The following is a 25,150-nucleotide window of genomic DNA, read 5'->3' as shown; positions in this document are numbered from 1 at the left end:
CGTGTAAGAGTACTGTTTGTGGTGAATACACTAGGGTCTAGGTACCATGTCTAAATGGTTATTTTGGGTTCCGCAGGTACCATACCGAAAGTATTTGGTGGAAATGGGGCTATAATGTTGCTCCATGAGTGAGGGTAGAATGGAGCGTGAGATGGAAAGGCGGTTTAGTGCAGTGTCTGCAGTAATGCGGGCGCTGTGGTGAAGAGCTTGGACATCCAGACGGAGCTCGGAGTAGAACCGCTGCTCCTTCGCGTTGAAAGGGGTTAGTTGTGGTGGTACGGGCATCTGATTACGATGCCTCCTGGGTGCCTCCCGTTGGAGGTGTCGCTGGCACGTCCCACTGGTAGGTAGCCCCCGGAGCAGACCGAGAACATGCTGGAGCAATTACATATTTCGTTTGGCCTGGGAACACCCAGGAAATGCTGGACCTGGACATCTGAAATGCTTTGTTGGCCTGCCCCTGCAATAAGGCCCTGGATAAGCAGATGAAAATGGATGGATGGACACAATGTTGTAACCTTCCCAACGCTAAAAATTACCTAGAGAATGAATGGAGACTATGTGAATGAGAATAACTTGAAGACTCAAAAGAATTTTAAATTTGTTTGAAATCAGTAAAAAATGTTAACAGTAGCCTATCTATTATAGTGGAGCTTGGAGTGTCTGGTTTAAATGTTGTAAGAGGAGATACATATTGAAATCTTGAGTTCCATGGAGTTTATTGGGGTTGAAATTTTGTTTTTGATATATTTCCAAAAGTAAAAAGAGACAAGATTATTGTATTGTTTTTGCATACTTTGTTACATATTATCATGAAAAATATATATTTAACTCCTTACTTAACACATTTTGTTTTATTGCACAAGTTTTATTGTTTTGTGCAAAGCATATTAATTGATGTGATGGTCTGAACTGTGCCAACATACCATATATTACCTTGGTAAAAGTAACTTTATTTTAAGGAGGCATCTGTGTGAAATTTCTGCCTGTGACATCTTTGTATTTAAAAGCCCAAAGGCTCTAGTTTTATACATACATTGATATTCATATTGCTCTGACATGTAGGGCAGATATCAGAGCAGACATTAGTGCAAAGTTGAACTAAATCCAAGCAATAGGTGAAAAATTACATGAGATTACATACCTGTACCATCTCTAGGGTGGTTTTAGTCTGCACTTTTTCACTTACTAAACTAAAGTCCTTTTGAGGAGTTGTCTCTGTGCTAACATGTTTCAATGGTGTGGATTTCTGCAGCTCCTATTCTCATATTTTACTCATGCCTCAACCTGCAAATTCCACAGTTCCACTCTGTATCCTACATTTTTTAAACTGTGTGTACAGTCCAAAAAATATTGACTCAAATCCAACATCAAGAAGGCATCACAAAGTATTGACTCACATGTTTACAGCAATGGAAAGTAACTAATAAATACATGATTTTTGTGCTGTACTTATGCACATTTTTGTGTCAGGTATTTTACTTTTTAGCTCACTCCATTTATTTGACAGCTAAATACCAGTTCTGTAGATTAATATTACAATAAAAACACATACATTATATGATACATTTATAAAATTGTTATATATTCAACTACTCTTTACACTTTAATAGGGGGCAAATAGATAATTTTATTTTTAACTTAATAATACTTGTGAAACCAGGACTACTTGTAATACAGTATTTTACATGTGAGTATTTTTATTTGAGTAAAGGAGCAAGTACTTCCTCCACCACCGAATATTTATCATCCATCATATATCATACAATGGATATGTATACTATAGTTGTGTCTGATTTTGTTCTGTCCAGCCCAATTTCCTTAAAACTACTATTTCAGGATTAAACCAACACTGTGTCAACAAAAATTAAACATTACTAGCCTCACATTCTTATTTCGGGCTGTAGTTTCGAACTGTATTAGACTGTGAAGGTGTACAGGCGCTATCTTGTTGTATTGTAGGGCACAGGTGTAATAAAAACCATAATTGACTCTTAAATGGCATGAGGTCATAATTAATGATGTCATTACACCTGTGCTTACCCTGCAGTGACAGGCCTGCTGGGAAAGGTCTACAATGCTTACTATTATAATTTTTCATCAGCCATTAAATAAGCAAAGTCAATACAAACACATCAGTCTATAGTAGACAGGTTTATCCAATTTTCCCGTCATGTTGTGGGTCCACTATTCATCACTAGGTGTCATGATTTTATCATTTCAACTTGCCTTTTTTTCCATAAACGTTTGTTGTTTGATGTGTACAGTGCACCTGCCTGTCAGAAGCCTCACCCCCACCTCCACACAGTGGCTATTTCAGGACACCTGCAGCCACCTTTGTCTTCCTTTTGTCAAATGTTTATGGTATCTTGTTTTGTTTTGTCTTTTGTCAGACAACAAGGAGGTTCAGCTGTCTCTCATCATTCACTTTGTTTGCAAAGTAAGGCAGTCCTGGTAACACAACCAGGTGTCTTCAGATTTTTATCACAATTACCTCACACTAAAGCAGAGAAACAGGTTATTTTTTTCTAACAATAGCTCCTACATAAACATCGAGCAGTCTTATTAAGTGATAGTAAAATGATGCCTTTCTATGTGCTGTTTCATTTTGTATTTATTTGTAAAATGCAAAAGCAGTCTGACCTTCAAAATAAAAGCATTGAAAGTGAAAGTTTGTTTAAGATTAGTTGCTGTCTTAATGTCTAATGTATACTGTGATGTACTGAAGACCACAGCACATCCATCTGTCGATCCACAGTGCCACTAAATCACTATGTAGAGCCAATGTCATTTGTAAATGCCAGTTCATTATGAAACCTGTGCACAGATGCAGTACATCCTCATCAAAAAGCAGTGGTTACCACGGCTACCGGGCTCGCAAATGGATTATTTTCTTGTGAGTCTCTCATGACTCACACTTTTGACCTCTAGCTATGAATTGAAAAGCATGTCACCCACACCTTGACTTTATAGACACAACCACAACACCTGTTTTTTTGAAGAGTTGGGTATAATTCAACCTTTACTTAAGCAAGTTTGTAGAAAATGTCACTTTGGGGGAAATGACCATCTGAATACATCGGTTGCTCAAGCCCTAAAAGTCTAACAAAAACTCTTACATTTGGAAATGACAAAAAAATTCATCCTTTCAATTCACTGTATGCACAACCTGAAAATGTATAGAAGGTTTTTTAACTATACAACAGCACAAACAAAGCAGGCAGGCATGTGTGCACATACACTCCCATGTAATTTGACAGGTGTATACAAATAAATGTCAGAACACAGCCGAAGTCCAAACGAATAAAAGACCTAAACACGGGCAGCAGTTTCTGTTCCAAGCAGGAGTTACTGACGCAATGTAGTGCAGATAAGTGAGCGCTAATCCCTTAGAGGAATACGTCACCCGCAGAATGACCATTTGTGTATCAGTTACTCACGCTGTGTCTCAGTGAATTCTGAAGAAAACTTTGTTTATTTGGCACGACTCAACAGTGAACGAAGAATCCAAAAACCACCTGCATTTGTAATAAACTGAAGTAAAAGGGGGCCGTATAAACATCCATTTACTGGTGAAGATTAATCCAAGTCTCATTTATCCAGTTGATCAGTATATATGATATTGTTTTGCTGTTGTTAAAGGAATCCCGTTTACTCCAACTCATCAAGAATTTTCTCAGTTTTTGGATTCTTCGTTCACTCCAGAGGCATATGAGAGACGAAATTGTTCATCACGAATTCAAGGTAACATGGAGTGAGTCACTGATACACAAATGATACTTCCGTGGGTGGTGTATTCCTTAAAATCTCAGCCAAGTATTTTACAAACGTTATCTCTTTGATCCATTATTGGCAAACTAGTCATACACATAGTGGAGTCGCAATGCAGTGGGTTAAGTACATTTGCAGAAACAACACATCACGTGATCAATGTTGGTCATTCCTTCTTAGTTTCTTCCGGCTCATGTTTCACCTCTTCATAGGTAGCATCTTCCTCTTTTTCATCCCCATCGTCTGTCTTGGAGTTGGGGACCCACAGCCCTGAGTCTATGCACCTCTTCATGTGAGCCTTTGCCTCCTAAATCAAAACAAAATAATCAGAGGTACAAAACACACCTAGACATTTACATTACTGAAATAAGATTTTCAGCAGACTTCATTATAAACTTTAAATACAAAACCTACCGTTGGGTCCATTTTGCTGATAACATCTTGCAACATTTGGATGTCCTTATCATCAAAGCATTTCTGCATCTCCTGCAATCGAGAACAAACTCTGTAAGGCGCTTTAAACTAACATCAAGATAAAAGGGGAGCACTAATGTTTCTTGAAAACTAAAGAACTTACAGCTGGCAGTGTCTCATACACTTCAACAGGATCTAGCCCCCCAGGTCCCAAACGCTTTTGTCGCTCCTCTTCCTCATATTCCTTTAGGGCCTTCTCGATGCGGATCTTCGCTCTGCCCCGAACCCGCTCCTTAAATGACTCCAGCTCGTCGTTGAAAGCATCCTGGTATTGCTGATCTGCTGTCTGTGAGAGAACACATTATTCAGTGTGTTAATGGCCATACAAAGAAGCATTTAGTTGAAATCTTCAAATACTATTTGCATTTATTGTGGTGTTTGCAACACAGGAATCTTTTGAGTAACTTGACACACCTTGAAAATCTTGCTTTTGCTGACCTCCAGTGGTTGAACGTCTCACCTTGCTGCAGTGATGTACAGGTGTACTGCAGTACCCCTTGACATCACTGCTGGATATGTTTTGAGGTGAAACAGGCTTGACAGAGCAACAAAATTCTGCTTTACAACCTGGTGGTAACTTAGTTGTTAACCTGCGTTTCGACTAGAGGAACTACAGACTAAATTTAGTTTCTGGACGATCGTTCTAAGGGTGCTTTCAGACCTAGAGTTCTCTTGCTTTGGTCTGAATCAGGGACTAATTCTGATACAAAGTTGCTTAACTGCCTAGAGTTGGTTCGTGTTCTCACAGGGGCACTTACAAGTGGACCAGATAAAATGTCTGAGTGAGAAAGCTGCTCTTGATTGGTCAGAATTTCCATATGGGAAAAATCCAGGAAGTGAACAAAACGTTGAAGAAGAGTACACTTGCAAGATAAATGTGACACTTCCTAATGTCACAATGGAGGGACAACTAGGTAGGTTGATTTTAGCGCTGCTCATCGTGGACTATATTGCTGTCATTGTTCATTTTAGTCAAACCATACAGTTTGAAAACGAGGCGCGGCTCCAACTGGGAAACAATGTTACGGTGCATTGGATGTGCTGAATGTGCATATTAAGGCAGTGCAGGAGGAGGTGTACATTAATAATCCTCCTCCAGAACTGTAACATGCTCATGTTTAACCCAAACAATGTGTCATGTGACTGCAGCTAGTTCAGATCGAGGTCGGAACACTCACGAACGAACCGCACCAGAGTTTGTTTAGAACCGGACCGAGACCACCTCTTCAAGAAGGTCTCTGTCCAATTGCTGTGTTCGCTCCTGCCCAAACGAAATCGCACTTAGGGGGCAGACAAACTTACTAACTTCGTTAGGTTTTCTAACATTCAAACATAGTCACCTTAATCTTGGCAAAGAATTGACGAAAGCAGCCGCGGGGGTCCACCTTGAGGCTTTTTGCCAGCTCTAGAATAAACTGCATGACGATGGTCTGATGCGCCACTTGCTCCATCAATGCATGTTTCTACAAAAAAAAAGGAAGCATTTTTAGATTAATGCACATATTTTGTGTATGGAACTTGTAGCATGTGACGAGGATCCCACAGTTACAGCCCATAAAACTTAATAAAGTTTTCTTAGAACAAAATGTTAAAAAACAAATTCTGCTCTGTACCTCCTCTACTTCAAGGTCGATGCACATGATGACCAGGTAGTTGGCAGTCTCTTCACATACTAGATGAGGGTTGTCAGAGAGGTACTTCTGGCTGTCGTCCCAACGTCGCAACATGCCTGTAGTAAAGACAGCAATGAAGTATCATCTCTACTTTCATATAAAACCAATATCCCGTAACATGCCCGGATGAACAGATGTCACTAGTCCTTACCAAAATGTTTGATCTCCTTCTCATATTTCTCCACAAAGGTTTTATGCTTGCGCTCCTTCTCTTCTTCGGTCTCTTCGGAAGAATCAGGTTTGACATTAACAATACTCTGTGGAGGACAGACAGAGGCAGAAAATCATCATTACAGACTGTGTCTCTGATATCTGTAGAGAAAATGTCACATCATCACTGAAAACTAGGATGTAAACACATGTGTTTGAGAAAATCGCAGTAGGAGTCAGAGATATGTACATGACACAGGCACAGACACAGAGGCAACAACTGAAGCAAGACCGGGAGCCCATACAGTGTTTTAAAAATATATGAATGGATAACACAGAGACTGGAATATAGACTGTATAAAAAATGTGAATGTAGCCTGCATCTTTGGTCAGCAGGAGATCCAACTGTGTTAAAGTCTATGAGAAAATGAGCCTACCTCTCACTTGATTTATTACCTCAGTAAGCTTTTCCTGAGTTAATGGTGTCAATTGCTAGTTTCAAGTTTTTTTTCAATACAACATGATGTTCACTTGGTAAATTATGGACCCATTTAGAGTAAATACACACTAAAGCAGGCATTGCCACAGTGACTTGTCAATCAGGATAGAGGCGTAGTAATGCATACCTTCCACATCTCAACCCTCTTGTCCACATATGGTCACTTCTGGCAACAATTAACCAAGATAGTGACAGTCAAAATGCCAAACTGGGTGACGTCAAGCTGCCTTTGCACGCTTCACTAATTTGGGCTGTGGCGATATGGATTTTTCTTATTGCAGTAAAAAAGCAATGTATCACCATGGTTTGGCTGTTGACCCAATTATTATACTGGCTCAAAACAAAAAAAAAAACAGAACAAAACAAAACAAGCGGTGATCATGGTGATGACCTAATCACCGCAGCAGCATCATTGCAGTGAAGCAGTGATTGTCACAGCCCTATCTGGAAATTGAAATTTGAACTGCAGCCCATCACACTGTTTGTAGCATGGACCATGCATATAAACACTAATATAATCATCTGAGAGGGATCAGTGCCCACCTAATGTACTGTTATTCTGCTATTGAGAATGTATACCTTACGAGACGTCATGTATGAACCTTTGATAATCATTAGATCAAAACCAACACTCGTTGTACCCAAACAAATGTTGACTTTGTTGCCAAAGTCTGATATAGTCATATATTTCTCAGTACTATAGAACTCCACTGTCATCCAAAAACTGCTGGTATATGAACTGGATGGTATATTCCTTCACCACAATGAACACAACCACTACAGTATATTCTTCTCAGTAGGGTCAACATAAAACTGCCTCCCACCCTGAGCTACACAAAGCTACTCTCCAGATATTGTAAGTGCAATGTTGTAAACTGACCATGTTCATTTTAATCAAGAAATATGTGGCTCAGCTTCACAGAAATGGGGCCTACATTGGTGATACCTGTTACCAGAATACACTGATTGTTGGTTCTGTTCTCTTTGGGGAACTGGCTGACGATAAAAATAATAAAATAATACCAGTGTTATGTTTATTATCAATGGATTTGCCTTGTACTATTGTACTATAGCAATCTACTAAACCACTCTCTCATTGTATTGAAATAGTGGCTGGTGATACAGATTCAAAGACTGGCTTTAAGTTATGTTTTATAAGGTGTGTGAACTATCTGAAAACACCCTCTATGTGTCTAACCTTGCTGAAGCCCTCCTTGCTGAGCGTGTCCACGTTCCATGGCATCTTCTTCTCCTCCCGGCTATGTTCGGCCACCTTCTTCTCCCAGTCCCGCTCCTCCTTTTTCAGTTTCTTCTCCTCAGCCTGGACTTTGCTCAGCTCTGCTTTGGCGTCGTCCGTTGAAGTGATGTTCAGCTCTTGCATTTTCTTCTGTGTTTCTGCAAGCTTACGCCGGCATTCGTTGAGTGACTTGTTTAGTTCTTCACCTTTCTTCTGAAACTCCTCCATCCTCTCCACACGTGCCTGAAACACAAATTTTTCAACAGTCACAAATCAGTCCACAGATTCAAGGAGTCAGTGCTCTCTTTGAGGAGATGGTGGTTCATCTCTCAGATCTAGGGTTTATACAACAAGTTACAACCTAACAGTTACTCCAGTATAATCATTTTCTATTGTATACAGCATCATAGTAAGCACAGGAAGCATTTAACCTTACCAGCTAACGGTTACAGTGTAATGTGAACCTGTTACAGTGAATACAACATCTTTAAATCTGTACCTGGTGTCTCCATCTGAAGAGGCTGGGTGTGTCGATGTTCGGGTGGGTGTCATCTTCATCGTCTGACACCTCAATGTGGTCCCACACGCTGTAGTCTATCCTCGACATGATGCCAGGAACAACCTAACGCAAACGGCGTTAGCTTCGGATATGACTCGGCTAAGTTCGTGGGCTAAACGGAGCTAACCCGAATCTCTGGTCAAAAAGCAGATAAAACAAAACACTTAGCAGTTGTAAGAAATATGTGTTTATATTCCAAGCAGCTGCTGGCTGTGTTTTGCCAAGATAAACTTAGGGAGACCTACCTAGCGCGGGCTAGCATGAAACTGCCACAAATTTCTAGAAAGAATTGCTGGTGCAAATTTCCGTTTGACGTCAGCGCGTCACTGCGCCTCCAGGACGTAGGAAGACGCTGTCGTGTGCGCGCGGGGCCGCGGGAGCGAGCACACATACAGTGAAGTTGGACTTATATTTTACACCTTGATTTCACTTAAGCAGGCCTAAATCACAGAATAGCTAAATGTATATTATTTGATTAAGTATTGCTGTTTTATCTACAAGGTTTTGCAACGTAAAACATGGCTCTCATACCAAAATAAATGCTTTTATTCATCAGTAAGTGTTAACAATTCCATATAATTAATTGCACTGAATTGAGAATGTTTAAAACCAAGGTTTTTCCTCGTAAAGCACCTTTTTTCATCATAATGTGACAATTTACCACGTGGTCTTGGTCTGTCTACCTCTGGGTATTGTACTAAATGATTCTTAACCCCCTCTCCTTAAAGGGCATGTACATAATCATCATCATCATCATCACCATCATCATACTGATAATAGTATAATGAACAGTCTCTGCCCACCAATAAAGTAGGCTTGTTTTATTCTTTGTGAACTTCAGATCATACCCAATAATCCAGCTGAATATGGAGAAGATTCTTCTTAGGGGGACACAAATTCTTTCAGACTGCATTTTCAACCTGCAACAAAAAATATCCCTTCTCCGCAAAAGTCCCCCCTCAATAATGCACAGACGTAGCCTTACCTAAGTATTTTATATTGTGTCTGCCTGATAACTCTGGTGAATATTGTGATGTTTATTCTGCCCTAGCAGGACTGATAAGAGAATACAAATTCCTTCAGACAGCATTTTTGGTCTGCCACAAAGTATCCTCCTCTATAATGCACGGTCCCTGCCCTACCATCAAGTTTTTATGTTTGTTTTCTGTATTAGATGATGCTTAATAATCTTAATAATGTGGAGAAGTTTCCATTTATGGATGAGAAAAAAAACTTTTGTCTTCATCTGCCAGGGACTTGCAGTTGAACTGCTTCAGGGTACAGCAGTAAAAGATTGTTCATACTATGTGGAGTGTATTCTGATTGGCCATTCATGCAATGAATATTTATTGTACATGATGTAACAATCCATGGTGCTGGAGTTATGGGGGTGGCACTTGAATTTCTTTTAAGTTGTTTATTTGATGTCTGCAGACATACTGGAATATCAAAAAACTTTTCTAACAAAATGCCTCATTTATTTGATTTATAATAAGGAGATCATGTAGTGCAAATCAGCGTAAGTATTTAAGGTGTTTTTCAACTATCGTAAAATGTAAGATCTTTGCTATGGGTTAAGATGTGCTGAGCTTCCTCATAATGATGTGTGGTCATCTATGCACAAATGAGCAACACATTTTAACAGGATGGTCAGAGAGGTGTCAGTGAGGCACAGTCTGCACATTCACACTGTCCTGGGAAGAAGTGTATCATCTTTAAATGTGGGTCTGATCCCCCAAAATGAATCGTAACTGGGTTTACTAGACTATTAGTGTGCAGGGCGTTGAGCAGGTCAGACTTGCAATATGACAGTAGCTCAGTGCTGACATGCACAAACATGTGCCTCATTCTAGATGACTGGGTGTGGACACAATAACACGGAGAGCCACCTACAGAAAATAATTTCCTTTAATAATTTAAGACAGCATGTTCAACCTTACTGTGCCAGAGGGGTGTGACATTTTGACGTGCCAAACACAGGTGTGATAATATTAATATTCCAGTACCCATGATGCTTTTCTGCAATGACATGTCAAAATATTTGCTATTGTATGACCAAAAAATCAGATAGTAAAGGCAATTTAACTCAGCACAGATACAAAGTTACAGTCAAAAACATTGATGCAATGTTTCCTTCCACTATATTTCGCGTCCGAAGCTTCACACAGTAAGCTACGTGTTACATTTGCTCTCCGTTGGGTTTGAGTCCTTGAAGCCGGAGCAGCAGATGGAGTTTGCAGCATGAATCTCACAGCAGCGCCGCATCTCCCTTATCACATCCTCACACATGGTCTCCACGTATTTGTTAGCTGCAGCAGGAGGAGGAAAGAGTTAGCTAAACGATAACGTGATATAGCCATTCAACTGAGTGTTAGCTTCCATGTAGCTAGCTGTTATGTTACCTTGTAAACAGTGCTGAATTGCACACGCTTGTTTTTGACACGGGTCTTTCTGCGGCATGCCTGAGAGGGAACAGAAAGGGACAGTTTATAGTAGTTGTAAGTATATATCAAACACCGCATTACAAAGTACTGACGTCCACCTTTGTCAAACAGTAGAAAGGTCGTCTGTTAGCGTTAGCCGCTAAGCTAACTCCACTTCCTTCTGCTACTGCGGGGCAATGTTTTGATCACGTGACGCATTGACAGCCAATGAAATCATCTCTTTAAAGAGAGCAGCAGCGACCCCTGGCGGTCCGAGGTTAATATACAACAGATGACAGATGACATTTCACTTATACTACCTGTGCTGGTGGAAAATGACACACATGAGTTGTTAAAGGTAGTTTTTAATCTAAAAGACTAATGGCATGATGAGAAACTGCAACATTTAAGTATTGTAATGCTCTCACAGCCTCCTGAGACCTTTTGTTTGGTGTGCATTTTTAATTTCTCCTAGCTATTTGGGATCAGTAGGACCTGATAAGTACCAAAAACTGAACATTGTCAAAGATAATTAAGTCCCAACCTCAACGTCTTCAAACAAGTGTCTTAGCTTGTTACTGTTGCTAAAATTGGTCAAATTTGTTCGTATCATACGTGTTCCGTATCAAACTAAAAACATTATTAATCATAAATAAACAAGTTTCAAACATAAAATGTGATCAGGTTTTGGACCTTGTCCACTTTTGTGTCAGGATCTGCTACAGGCTGACTTGGCAGAGATGGCTGCCATCTTGTTTTTACATGAATAGTGTATAATGGTTTTGCTACCACTAGATGCCATTAGGTGTCTATGAACAAGGACAACAGGTCTGAGCTAAGTAGAATGAAATATAAGGTCAGTTAAACCCAAAATGTGATGTCCTTATATGAGGACACAGGGTTCTTTTATGATAGTTGTGTAGCCATCAGTAAGTAACTTCATAGATTTACTTATTCTATGCTATATATTTCAAGCCCATTTTCATCTGGCTTATTTGCTTTTACCTTACAATTTATTGCAAAGAATTACAACCAATACATTCACAGTATGATAAAAAAAATAGATACATTAAATACAGTGACAGTACAGTTACAGTCTCCCATCTTATAAGCTACCTTTTCTCAAACACATCCTCCCTATTCCTGAATGTGAGTCACTCTCTCCATGAATTGTACTTTTTGAATCATACTTTTCCATGTTATGAAATCTGGGGGGTTGGTTTTTCCCACCCTTTGGTGAGCTGTTTCAGTGCTGTGATTCTCAAGATTCTGAATAGGTACTTTTCATCTTGACTAAGAGTAGCTGGAGGTTTTCTCAAAATGACACGCTCTGCTTTTAAATACAGAGATCTTCCATCGACATAAACAGTTTCAACCATTGTGTATTTATTACTCCAGCATTGAGAGCTTGATCTTGTATATTTTTAGAGAATCTCTGGGGTCAGGCAGTATCTCATCTCTCTAAAACTTCAGTAAACACCTGTCTCCATTCTGTACGTTATTTGTATTTTCAACTCTTGCATGATGAGTGCTTTCACTTTTGCTATTTGTTTTTGTTCTTTTACTTAAGCAAGATTTGAATGCAAGACTTGTAACAGAGTATTTCTACACAGTAGTATTACTTTTACTTAAGTAAAAAATCAGAATACCTTTTCCAGCATCGGTAGCCTTCACACCCAACATTTGGATCCTGATTTGGGTCACTCTAAACTCAAACTATACTTATGCAGTCATTAATAATTTGGTCTTTCCTGTTCCATGGTGCTTATTATGTACTGCAGTTTGTGTCTTGAATTTTTCTGTCTTTTTTTTTTTTTTTGCTGAGTCTATTGTATCTTAATGCCCAGCTAGGGACAGACATTGTAAAGTAGCTTACACTATAAATACAGTGGTGTGTGGCATTTATGTATGCTACATACTGGTCCCTATATGAATAAAATAGAATAAAATAAAGTAAAAAAAATATATATAAATAAATAAAAAATAAAATAGAATAAAATAAAGTAAAATAAAATAAAATAAAATAATAAAACAAATAAAATAAAACAAAATAAAATAGAATAAAATCAAACAAAACAAAACAATACAAAACAAACTAAAATAAAATACCATTAATGCTAATACAAAATCTTGTTGTAGTAGGTATAATATAAATAAGTGGAAAAACAATGTTTTAATTTTTCACTTTTATTCAAATAGGCAAATTAAGAAACAATATTTACAGTAATGGCCTGCTGATCTTTAACATTGTGTATTAAATTTCCAGCATGCATTAATAATAATGTAGTCATCATCACTATATCAAGAGTAGCGGTTACAAGATAATTTCATTAATACGAAAATAAGTCTAGCAAATAATATAAATTAGAGTAAGGGTATCACATGGGAAGCATAAAAAGTGACCTATATCCTAAACCACCGATCTACCTCACAGAATACATTCATGTTAAAATACTGACAAATTAAATGACAACATAGTATATTCAGATCTATTAAATGAGATCTAATTCTGCCTGATAGCAAGATCGTCATAAATATCTGTTGAGTCATGAATGTCATTTCTGTCTCCAAAGCAGCAACAGTAAAATCCCCTTAGCTGAATTCTCCTTGTGTGTCCAATGTGGTCATCTGATCCCGTCTCAAGATCTCTTGTTTCAAACACCTAAAGTAAAAGTGAAAGAAGATGCTGGTTAAGATGCAGGGTAAAGAGACACCATGTGCACTTCAGAGTCCCCCTTATACCTTTGGTCTTGGCCTTGACAATGAACTGCTTGCTCCTCTTCTCCAGTGGATTGGAGGCAGTGCAGGTGTAGGTCCCTGGCTGCAGTGAGGAGGAGGTAAGAACTGCTTCATCCTCCATCCTCTCCTGAATGGGATTGGAGGATTGCCAGCTGTACATGGGTGTGGGGTTTCCTATGGCAGTGCAGTTCAAGGTCAGTTCGGCACCTGCTATAAGGTCCAAGACCTCTGGCTCGGGACTGGGGAACGTTGGGGGAACTAGAGCAAAGACCACAGAGATTGGATGCACCATCTTTAAAGCTGTAGTTGGTCACTTTTATAAACATAACTCAGGAAAAAACATACAAAAGAACTCTGTCAGATAATGTCATGACTTACAGTACACAGAGGCGTTAAGAGGCTCCGAGGTCACAGTAGGAGGTGGTTGTGGTCCCTCTGGTCCGAGCTCCAGCTCCGCTACGCACCTGTACTGTGCTCCGTTCTCGGCTTTGGTTGGCGTGACCATAAGGATAGAGGACACTTGGACAGGTGAGGGAGATGTGAGGTCGGAGAAGGAGTGGTTATAGACCTCCGTCTGCTCCTTGTACCACCTCAGGGTGAGGTACTGAACAGGTGCAATATTCTGCACCTCGCAGAGCAGCTGGTACTCTTTCCCTTCAACCATGGGGCCGGTGTGGTTCACAGGCCTGATCGAAACGCTGTCTGGAGTTTCTAAATAAATGACAATACACAAAGCACATGTCAAACAGGTTTATGTCAGTCATCAATGTTTACACTGTGTAAGCACGGGTGGATTATGAGACAATGTGCCCTGGTTATGCAAAGTGTGCAAACATCAGTCCTGCATAGGAGCAAGACACACAGACTTTGTGGTGGTTTTGCTTGTCTTCTAAGTAATTATGCATGTTTTTGTGGGTTTTTTTTGTCTCCTTGTTGTTATTTTGTGTCTCTTTGTGGTTGTTTTGAGTCTTTGTGTAGTCATTTGGGTCACTTTTCAGGTAAATTTCTGTCTTTTGTGGTATTTTTTAGTCAATTTCTGTCACCTTGTGGTCATTTTGTGTCTCCTTGTGGTTGTTTTGTGTCTCCTTGTGGTTGTTTTGTGCCTTTTTGCAGTCATTTTGGTTACTTAAAGATACATTTCTATCTTATTGAGGTCATTTTGTGTCTTTTTTAGTCATTTTGAGTCACTTCATAGTCATTTTGTGTCTCCGTGTGGTTTTTTAGTGTCTTTTTGTAGTCATTTGGGTCACTTTAAGATAAATTTCTGTCTCATTGAGGTCTTTATGTGTTTTTTTTTTTGTAATTTTGAGTCACTTCATAGTCATTTTGTTTCTCCTTGTTGTTATTTTGTGTCTATTTTTGGTCATTTTGTGTCTCATTGTGCTTGTTTTGTTTCTTTTTGTAGTCATTTAAGTCACTTTGAGGTATTTTTCTGTCTTATTGCAGTGATTTTTGAGTCTTTTTGTGGTATTTTTTTGTCAATTGGTGTTTTTTTGTAGTCATTTTGTGTCTCCTTGTGGTTGCTTTGTGTCTTTTTGTAGTCATTTGGATCACTTTGAGGTCACTTTCTGTCTTACTGAAGTGATTTTGTGTCTTCTGGTGGTATGTTTTGTATTTTGTTTGCACAATTTCTTTCATTTTGTAGTCATTTTGTGTCTCCTTGTGGTTGGTCATTGGTCATTTGGTTCACTTTAAAGTAAATTTCTGTCTATTTCTGTCTTGCTGAGGTAATTTTGTGTCTTTCTGTGGTATTTCTTTGATCAATTTCTGTCACTTTGCAGTCATTTTGTGTCTCCTTGTGATTGTTTTGTTTCTTTTTGTAGACATTTAGGTCGCTTTGAGGTAATTTTCTGTCTTATTGAGGTGATTTTGTGTCTTTCTTTGGTATGTTTGTATTTTATTTGCTCAATTTCTGACACTTTGTTGTCATTTTGTGTATCTTTGTGGTTGTGTTGTTCATTTTGTAGTTATTTTCCATTTCTTTGTATCTCTTTCTGGTCTTTTCGTGTCTCTATATGGTCATGTTGAGTCTCTCTCTAGTCAGCACGTGATAATTTCAGTGACATTTTGCAAATGAAGGCCAGGGAGGGGGCCCTGACACTCGGGGCCCCTGGGACTGTGCCCTGTAGTCCCGTGTGTAGGCTCATAAAACAGCAGTTAACTTACTGTAGAGGACGAGGTTGAGTTTTTCCTCACACTGTCTCGGAGCTGTGAAAAACACACCATAGCAGATCGGCTCCTCTATCCAGTCAATGAGACTGTCCACCTTCCACTGGACGGACAAGTCCTGCTGAGTGTGCGCGGCGCTGATGGCCGACTCCCAGCCCAGGACGCGCACCGGGCGAGCGGCCTCGCAGCTGACCGACACCGACTCCCCAAAACCCACCACGACCCTGGAAGGCTTGAGGATGAGGGAGCAGCCTTCACCTGACACTGAGACACACAGCAGCAGTCATTACAGCAGCAGGTACCACCACCACTACCACCAGCTTCTTTCCACTTGGAGCACTTTCATTTTTACGCAGGCTGTGGCTATTATGTAACCCTGTTCTAACACACAGGGGAACCACAAGAAATACATCGGGGATTGGCTTTATTTCTAAAATACTCCTGTCTATAATAATGAACTTAAATATGTTTAACTCGCAACAGGATGTGTACTTTACAGGCCCATGTTTAACTCCTATCACGTTATAATTTTGGTTGCGGAATATAGTGTCGCCATTCAAACACAAACAAACATATGTTTAGGCTACAAAGATCTATAACACACCACAGTCTTTAAAATGAAAAACAAACCAGTGCTTTATCTTGTTGTTGCACTGTTAATCGCTCCCACATTCATATTATCACCGACTAGAGGTCATAGTTTGCCTGCTGCACCACTATTTTCATAAGACAATTACCGCACCAAACCCAGCAAGTGAGAAAAAAACACTACTTCTTACCTGAGTAAAACATGCAAAGCGTCAGAATCCATTTGAGAAACTTGTTCTCCATGTTATTTCCTGCACCGAGCCGTCGATTAACGGGCGAGAGCGAGCAAAAATTCCAACTTGAACAAGCTTGGCAACTCTGCAGGGAACTATGTTGGGACAAAAGGGCCCCCTTTCTCCCAGCTGACTTTGGGGGTGGGGGGTAAAAGGGAAAGAGGGAAATTTAACAGGTGGCAGGCCTCTGAAAAACACAGCTCAATCCTTTGTACTGCATTGATCTTGTGAGCATTTTTAACAGGAAATTAAACACCACAGTGAGTGTTCCACCAGGAGAAATGTGGATATACAACAGGCCTGCCACATGAGCATGTTTACAGTGTGGAGATAACATTGTGCTCAGGATACAAGAGAACTCAAGCTTCCATTTTCATGTTTGGTTTATTAGAATTTATGCAGAGACAAATGTGGTTGTCACTTTCATGTTTACATCTCCAAAACATTTACAATAGCTGAGAGACCATCCAGCTCCTGCAGCCTTTTCCTCCCTAAACTGACAGAATAACCTTTGACTCCAGAAAAAATAGACATAAATCTAAACTAGACATTTATTATATTGAGTAAAGGGTATGTTTTATCCTCTCTACATTCCAGTCTAGGGCATGATCATGTTTCAAATCAAAGATTTTTATCTTGATTCACCGTCTTGTCAAGACCGGTTGTGAACAAAAGCATGTTTTCAATTCGGCTTGTACACTTGTCTCCATTTGCCTCTGAACTCCCAACGCTTTGTGAAATCCCAGCAGGCAGGCAGTGTTGGTGCAGCATGTAGCTTGTAAGTCTCACACTGTGACTAGAATGCAACACAGCGTATCCGCTCTGACCGCAAATGCAAAGTGCAAGTGAGCAAGTAATCGGATGCTTCTCGGTGTATTCATGGGGAGCACAGCTGGGAATCTCAATGTACAGATTACAGCTCACGCTCGCTTCACTTCAGATACACTCCTCTCTCTTCTAGTTCTCCGGAGAAATATGTAGCTTGTATCTGTGTCTATAATAAAACTTTTTTTTTTTAACTCCATGACAAATTGGGCAACATCCTCTCTGCCAGGTTGTCATGGCAACACAGTCAGGCATACACAAACAGTGCTTTCTGGCAGAGCCCTCAGTGGGAATGACAGGGACTGAACATAAAGAACATGGTGTCAGAAAAAAAAGGTTTATATTGGCAACCGTGGGCAGGATAGTAAATGCTCTCCTTTACATTCACTTTGTGCAGTGCTAATTAGTATGGCAGCCCGAGCACTGTATAATGTAAGCCCGACTGAATGAGAGGGAGAAAGTTGGAGAGAGAGGTCCAAGATGTTGACAAAAGGTGGCAGTGAAAACATAGTCATGAAAGACACTGGTTTGACTTTGCCTCAATCAGTATTCTGCCTAAGGATGTCACTGACGGAGGAGTCGACTAGAATTTAACAACCAAAGCATAAGCACAAAATATATTCACATTTTAAGTTGTACCCTTTTTCCAATTGATTCAACTCGAATAAAAAAGACAACACATGGAAATCGGCTTTTTTTTTTTTTTTTTACTGGCAAATTACACAAACTGTCCAATACATAATTGACTGGCTCATTTTTGGGCAATTTAAAAAAAAGCATCTAATTGTCTCTAGCAAATGAAATTGATGGTACACAATAGAAATGGCATGGTCAGTATTCTCAGTGCAAACATAATTCAACATTCCAGAGCTGTACCAGCGCGTAAAAAAATATCATTTGGTAAAAAATTATCTTACAGAACATGAAATGAGTATAATTACATACAATAACAATAAAAACCTAGCACTATCAACACTGTGCCCAGCTGCAGTTGTCAGAGCACACTCAAGTAATTACTGGAGCTGTATCGTTGTGTCTGGAAAGTATGTCGTAAAAAATTAAACAGCTAAATATACCTGAGTGAATGAAAATGATGAGTACCAAAGCAAATCAATGCAAAAAATAAAGAAACAATGGCTGCTGAATCAGTATTGTTTAGACACATTCAAGCATGAATAACCATGATTATGACTTACCAGACATATTCAGTAAAAAAAACATTTTTCTTCCCAAGCAGTGCAGCTACTGACTGACCAAAGGCATAACCCAAGCGTTAGTTTTTTGGCCACATGCAGGCAGAACTTTCCAACAAGCTGTCAGACCCACTGTCCTTACCTATAATGTGCTTATAAATGTATTGTGTCCACTCTCATGTCTTTCCATGTTCAGATTTCATTAGTTGCTTGGGAGCTGGAAAGGCAGCATACAGTGGGTTTTGCTGGAAACCACTTCCTGCTGGTGGCTGATGAGAGCAGCTCAGATTGACCCATGCAGCAAATTTGCTGGCCACAAAACAAAAACAGCTTAAAGAGCTAATTAGAGGTTTGCATTAATGCTCCTGGGTCCCACAGTAATTTGATTCAGTCAAGAGTGTTTGCATGCACCCATGTAACCAGATTAAAGTCAGCTTTTTATATTTGCACATTGTTAGGACACAGATTTCAGACAGCGAAAGCGGACTGCTGTGACACCACAGTGGCACAATGAAAGGAGAGTACACAATAATGCCATCTTAAGTCAGAATGAAACTGGAACTCAAAGTAGCCTGTAGAAGTCTAAATCCGGGGCGAAGCAGTCAGGAAGCAGCATCATTACAAAACTTAAAATAAGTGAGTTATGCTTCCAGATATTATTTTGGGGCTGTGCTGCAGGAATACACACATTTACAGTAACCAGGCTACTGCAGTGTATGTTAATGTGCTCTCTCATTATCTGTGTATCCTGTTTTTTTCCCCTAAATAACATAATAACATGTTAGTAAAACAATATTGATGAGTGGCACTTCAAAGACAGTTGATAGGATTATGCATTCTTAAAACTGCAGCGGCCAAGCGCGAGCAGAAGCCCGCCAACTGAGCACGCAGAAGTGATATCCAAGCACAAAAAAAAACCATTAAAAAAGGCACCATGTTCATCACAAAGCCATGCTAAATTTAATTTTTAAAAAAAGTCGTCCTCATACAGGTCCCGATGAGGTAGGCTGTCCTTTGAGATAGCTGCCTTTGTTGCAAGAAAACGTTCCTTCAGGTGTCACAAAAAAAAGACCGCTGATGAGGAGCAGGACTCCCAGGATCATAAATCCTCCAACCAAGGCTGCGAAGGTTGTGCGATCCCCTGTGGGAGATGGGAGTTTTTGTTACATTCTTTCTCTCAGCTCATCTGACACTCTGCTCTTGCAGCAAAAGTGTGCCTTTTTGTTTGCGATAAACCACACATGCCAAAATAAAGATTAGAGCAAGGAACACAGCCATTAAAATCCCAGCAGTGGTTCCAGCGTGACTACCTGATGGAGAACATGGAGGGGTTATAGAATAATTAACACTGCAAGACAATGATGGAGTAAAACAAGCTGATAAACTTTGGTGATGATATCTTACTTGGACCTTCGACGACAGTGAAATATTTGGTCATGGTGCCCTGGGTGTTTGACGCTGTGCAGCTGTAGGTCCCTGGAAGCTCAAAGGACGGGGTCAGAATGGCTTGACTCTCATCTTGCTTTGTATTTGTCCGTTGTACTGAATGTGGGAAATGCCAGCTGTATACCGGCGTTGGGTTTCCTGTAGCAGTGCAATCTAAAATGATTTTAGTACCATCTGAGATTTCCAGCGTCTCATTTTCAGGCTGGGTGAAGGCGGGGGAGTCTGAGAAAATACATGAAATTTGAATACAGACAGAGAGAGACAAACAAATAGAAATGAATACACAATCAGAGAAAGGCAAAACACACCCAATACTATCTTACAAATCCAACAACTGTGGTTAAAGCTAGGGTGGGCAGGCTTTTTTGTCATATTTGTTGAAAATCTCTTTTTCCCCCCAACAGTAATCAACAAATAAAAACTCCCTTTGGTGAAATCCTGATTTAATTGTGGAGAATCCTCCAGAGAAAGTTGCTATACTTGCATTGGCCACTGACCACCAGCCTGCTGTGACACCTGGTGCTGGGGGGGTTTGCACTTGCTGAATTCACGATTCCTTTCTATGCAACTATTGGCGAATCTCATTCAGGGAGCCCTATTTAAACTGCTCTGGTCTGCCTCCTGTTGCTGCTTCCTCTGCAAGCTGCTTTGCAACCCACCTCCACCGCAGCTCCTCCTTTTCATGCTGTGTCTGACTTATCAATGTCATTTCTGTTTGTCATTGATGCTGCTCTGTTCTGTTCCTGGGGGTCTTTGCTGCTGCTCTCCGTGTCTTAGGCTTTTCATGTAGGCGCATGGAAGGGCAGGGAGGTCTGCTCTCTCTACCTCAGGCTTTCCTCATTTGCAAGTGGAAAGGCAGACAAGTGTGCACTCTCTGCCTTAGGCTTTCCTCATTTGCAAGTGGAAGGGCAGACAGGTGTACACTCTCTGCCTTAGGCGTTCCACATAGGCACGTGTAAGAGGCTTTCTGCGTAGGCCCAAGGAAAGGCAGAGAGGCCCCAGAACAGAGCCATACCGTCAAATATAACACTGGAAATGAAAATAAAGTTTTCTTTGACTAAAGTTTTCCTGACTGAAATGCTGTGTAGGACAGAGAGGAGAGAGCTAAAGGAGGAGGGTGTATTTTCAAATCCTGCCATTTTCTTTTTGTCCTTTGCCAGATTTCTGCCTACCCCAGCTTTAAATCAAGATGGCATTAAAAACTTACACAGTACAGTCACTTCTTGTGGCTCTGATAGGACCGTGGGCATATTTGGTACTGATGGCGAAAGGTCCAGCTTTGCTTCACACCAGAACTGAGTTCCATTGTCTCCTCTTTGGGCGGTCAGATCGAAGGCAGACGATATATTGTCTGGAAATGGAGTGGACCCCTCACGTTTCTCTGTATAGATGATCTGATCCCCTTTATACCAGTGCACAGAGACATTTGCTACTGGTGCAACATTAACAATGTCACACCGCATGCGATACGTCTCACCCTCGATCATGGAGCCCAATTGACCCGGCCGAGTCATTGACACACTGTCTGGCATTTCTGTATTTAAAAAAACAAAAGTGTAAAGATGTTTGACGAAAAGCATTCAACATCAAAAGTATTGAACGGTCAAAAAGGACAAGGGGCATGTTCGGCAATTTCAGATAAAGTAAAGGGCCACTTACTGTACACAGTGACTGGTAGGGAGTCTATACACTGAGTACCATCATGGAGATTGATGAAGCACATTGGTCCAACATCCCAATTTACCACAGAGTCTACTTTAAAGAGAACAGATGACACCCCTTTTTGAAGTCCTGCTGTTTTGTATATGGACTCCCAGCCCATTGACGCTGTCTGGTTGGACGATGAGCTGCAGTTGGCTGAGAGGGGATCTCCAAATTTCACCACAGCACTTGAAGGGCTCATCTCGACTGTGCAGGAGAGACTCACAATCGTTCCTAGAATTACAAAGTATGAATTTAATCTTATATTACAAGCAGCCATGTACAAAACAGTGTTTTATAAATCATTCCAGTTTGGATTTTGACCAAGCAAAGGCTCATGAGACACAGTGAATGAGTTGCAGAGTGATCACCAGGTGAAAAAACAGTAGTTCTTGTCAGATAAATGATCTCACAGATGATTTAAAACTAACTTTGTCAACGATGTAAATGCATGTTTTAAGTGTAAAACTGTATTTACACTAAATGGGAGCCTGCTTTGTCTGTTCACAGAAATCTAACACATGTTTTTTGTTAAGTATGTTTACAAATCCATGTCCTGCATGCTGCTGCCCTCTTGTACAACAATGGGATTTTGCAAAATAAAGTTTTCCCCCAAACAAATTTGCGCAAAGACTTAGTAAAGGTCTAAGAAGCACGGTTAAACTTTAATCCCCGACCATAAATAACAAACCGATGAGCAGACTGATTAAACAATGGGCGTAGGCCACCCAGAGGACTCGACGCTGTAACACTATCGACACGCAAAATGGGACTTAACATGTAACGCTGATGAATAAAAGGCAAACACACACGACAGAGAGTAGTTACCTGTACACGATATTAGGACGCTTAACACGAGGAGCCACTTCATGGTTTCGCCGGTGCGCCGAGCAGAAAAAAAAGCTCAAGCAGGTAAACCTGTTTCCAAATCCGTGTCCCTCGTAGATATGCGCTGTGCTTTTCCTTTCACCTGTGACTGAGATCATCGACAGTCCCGAATACAGCACTACCCTGTGACGCATTAACGTGCTCCTCGTAAAGTCCTACAGGCTGTGGAGTCATGTGGTCTGCAGTGTGGTCGCTGCTGATTGTGGGACTGTTCTTTACTTGTCAGTTGAGAATTGTGGCTGGGGTGTTTTTTTTTCTCCCTGATGCTACAGATATTTTCCCTTAAACCTCCCTGAGTGACTGGCAAAATGCACGACCCTCCCTCCACCATAAATTATAGTTGTTACATTTTAAAACCCTACCCTTTGATGTTTGAAAGTTAAGTGTAAGAAGAAGACAATATCCTGAAGGTGGCCTCGCTTTTTTAACTTCTGTCATGCATAAATTGATTTTGGATTATAATGTAAAATGATCGAAATCTAAAAGAATTGAGGATTATAATTTAGAGCAGTGGTTCCCAACCGGGGGGACGTGACCCCCTCAGAAGGGCGCCAAAGAGTCACGGGAGGGTCAGGAAGCCCTCTTGATTTTAACCCTCTGGAGTCCATGAACACGCCAGTGCTTCCAAATCACATGATCGATTTAAGATGACGTAGCAGCCTCCTTTCAACTTGTGTCGAAACTTCAAACTATGTACCAGTTTTAAATCATGTTGATAGGCAAAGTAAAACCAGACTTATAATAAATAATTTACGCCGTGCTTTTTCCTGAATATTGTCGTCACATTTGGTGCAGGGAGAACCAGTAAAAACGAGAAGAAAAAAACATGACACCCCCTTTCCTATTGGTGGTGTTTTTTGTGTGATTTTAGGTTCAATGTGTTAATACAGTATGTCAAAATGAAAAAAATAATAACTGTAAAGTTACACAGGTGAGGTTGTGCTGAAAAAATGACACCAAACAAGGCAAGGTAAACAGTTTTTAAGGTGAAATTTAAAGGTGAAATCAAAAGTAGTCAAAAGGGGTAGGGGGTGTAATGATTTTAATGTGTTATGTGTCAAAATCTAATTCATTAATGTGTAAAAAAAAACATAAATTTAAGGATTATAGTAAAATGAAAGTAAGTAAAGTGATTAAATTTGTAGAGAAAAATTTTAAAATATGTATCATGAGGATACAGGTGTGTGTAACATGTGTACAATGGTAAAAATTAGTTTGAGTATATTTAATTATTAATTAATTTATTTCCATTCTTTGGTATTGTTGATATTCTTGGTTATGCAAAAATAAGCCATGGGCTTCAGCCTATTCTTTTTTTGGTTATTGAGTGTAAGAAAATTTGTGTGGAGTAATCTTTGTTTCTCCAGATGTATGTAACCGGAATAAAGATTATTCATTCATTCATTCATGCTGGTTAGTTAGTGTGAAGTTAGTGTTAGTGCGGTTTTGATGAATTATTACTATTTTAAACTCCGATTTGGTTATGTTTTTTTTCTGATGGATGTTTGTGGAACATGATGAGTCCAAGGACCGTGAGATATGTGAAAACCCATCAACAATTTCTGTTTTTACAGTTTCTGGCTGTAAATGATGAATGACACACCTTCAAAACTTACATAAATTCAAAATACAGCCATTTAAAGTTGTGTGCCCATTCTCTAAGCCACAATAAAAAAAAAAACATGACACCCTCCCCAGTGCTTAAAAATGATTTGTCAACAACCAGCAGGGCAATTAAGTGAATTCATGTTTCAGTAAACTGTTAACTGACCTTTTTCTACTACATAAATTATACAGCCACACGACTCCCACACACTCCCTACGGTGACAAGGTCACATCCGGTTATTCAGGTGTGAAAATCCCCCTCTTTCCAACAAGGAAGTAGTTCAGGGATAATTTCTGTAATTGCTGTATTCCCGACAGCACCGGAAGGCAGCACGGGCAGAGTTCAGCCCGGACAATCCTGCTGGATGCAGTTTAGGCTACAGCACCCCCCTGAGGAATAGGTCCACCAAAACGAAACGATCTGGACTAGTTTTTTCTTTCCTTGTGTGTTGCACAATCGCCAAACACACCCTCAGTGCTCGGGATTTCCACAGATTTGTTCAACAATGAAAAAACCTGTCTGCTGGAAAGTACAGTAGTGTCCGTGCTGCCCAGGGAAATAAAGATACATGCCTCCTCTGGGTTGGCTTTAAAGGGGAACTACGTCAGTTTTCAAAATTCATACATGTTTTTCCTATGGTCTAAAACAGTCCAAAAATGTTAGTAAACATGAACAACTCTCTCCCAAAAAAAAATAACTAAACTCAAATATATGATGTCATCAAGAAAATTCAACCTTTATACTTAATGCAGGGTCCCCACACATTTTCATGGACAACATTTCAAAACTATTCCGTGACTTATCAAGGACCCAAAATATATAATTTTCTTGCCCCACTTGCCCGTTATTTTTCAAACATATCAGATTCAAACCCAAATTTCAGCTAACTGGCATACATGAAGGGAGAGACAGAGCTCAAGGAGAAAATGAAGAAGGGTAAACAAAACTTTGTCACACATTGACGCATCCTGAGAC

The 25,150-nt window shown here is 40.0% G+C and overlaps 4 protein-coding genes across 7 annotated transcripts; all 4 read right to left on the bottom strand.

Annotated features, from left to right (window-relative positions):
- Nucleotides 1-3,004: 3,004 nt before the first annotated feature.
- Nucleotides 3,005-8,692, bottom strand: LOC125879724 (hsp90 co-chaperone Cdc37). 2 transcript variants are annotated; one of them, XM_049561748.1, is made up of 9 exons: nt 8,609-8,692; nt 8,304-8,498; nt 7,766-8,047; nt 6,070-6,175; nt 5,859-5,974; nt 5,586-5,708; nt 4,349-4,531; nt 4,186-4,257; nt 3,005-4,078 (listed from the first exon to the last, which is right to left on the bottom strand). In XM_049561748.1, exons 2-9 carry the CDS (start codon nt 8,409-8,411, stop codon nt 3,938-3,940), a joined length of 1,131 nt encoding a protein of 376 aa, XP_049417705.1. In that variant the 5' UTR covers nt 8,412-8,498; nt 8,609-8,692; the 3' UTR covers nt 3,005-3,937. The 2 variants fall into 2 exon arrangements, with proteins under 2 accessions (XP_049417705.1, XP_049417704.1); XM_049561747.1 differs by having other exon boundaries at nt 8,304-8,677.
- A 1,561-nt stretch (nt 8,693-10,253) lies between these two features.
- On the bottom strand, nt 10,254-10,997 carry cmc4 (C-x(9)-C motif containing 4 homolog (S. cerevisiae)). Of its 2 annotated transcripts, XM_049561243.1 has the most exons (3): nt 10,906-10,997; nt 10,766-10,825; nt 10,254-10,672 (listed from the first exon to the last, which is right to left on the bottom strand). In XM_049561243.1, the coding sequence occupies exons 2-3, from the start codon at nt 10,821-10,823 to the stop codon at nt 10,536-10,538; spliced, it is 195 nt and encodes a 64-aa protein (XP_049417200.1). In that variant the 5' UTR covers nt 10,824-10,825; nt 10,906-10,997; the 3' UTR covers nt 10,254-10,535. The 2 variants fall into 2 exon arrangements, with proteins under 2 accessions (XP_049417200.1, XP_049417201.1); XM_049561244.1 differs by lacking the exon at nt 10,906-10,997 and having other exon boundaries at nt 10,766-10,905.
- A 2,002-nt stretch (nt 10,998-12,999) lies between these two features.
- Nucleotides 13,000-16,737, bottom strand: LOC125878951 (hemicentin-2-like). Its single transcript, XM_049560493.1, has 5 exons — nt 16,474-16,737; nt 15,692-15,958; nt 13,904-14,236; nt 13,529-13,783; nt 13,000-13,448 (listed from the first exon to the last, which is right to left on the bottom strand). The coding sequence occupies exons 1-5, from the start codon at nt 16,523-16,525 to the stop codon at nt 13,441-13,443; spliced, it is 915 nt and encodes a 304-aa protein (XP_049416450.1). The 5' UTR covers nt 16,526-16,737; the 3' UTR covers nt 13,000-13,440.
- Nucleotides 16,738-16,880: 143 nt separating this feature from the next.
- LOC125878949 (intercellular adhesion molecule 1-like) lies at nt 16,881-22,763 on the bottom strand. Of its 2 annotated transcripts, none has more exons than XM_049560492.1 (5): nt 22,509-22,763; nt 21,639-21,914; nt 21,187-21,513; nt 19,938-20,201; nt 16,881-19,843 (listed from the first exon to the last, which is right to left on the bottom strand). In XM_049560492.1, exons 1-5 carry the CDS (start codon nt 22,549-22,551, stop codon nt 19,716-19,718), a joined length of 1,038 nt encoding a protein of 345 aa, XP_049416449.1. In that variant the 5' UTR covers nt 22,552-22,763; the 3' UTR covers nt 16,881-19,715. The 2 variants fall into 2 exon arrangements, with proteins under 2 accessions (XP_049416449.1, XP_049416448.1); XM_049560491.1 differs by having other exon boundaries at nt 16,881-19,674; nt 22,509-22,759.
- Between the last annotated feature and the right edge of the window lie 2,387 nt (nt 22,764-25,150).

Source organism: Epinephelus fuscoguttatus, linkage group LG19 (genome assembly GCF_011397635.1).
Source record: "Epinephelus fuscoguttatus linkage group LG19, E.fuscoguttatus.final_Chr_v1".
Classification (NCBI taxonomy): Eukaryota; Metazoa; Chordata; class Actinopteri; order Perciformes; family Serranidae; genus Epinephelus; species Epinephelus fuscoguttatus.
This window is presented reverse-complemented; position numbering and strand designations above follow the sequence as displayed.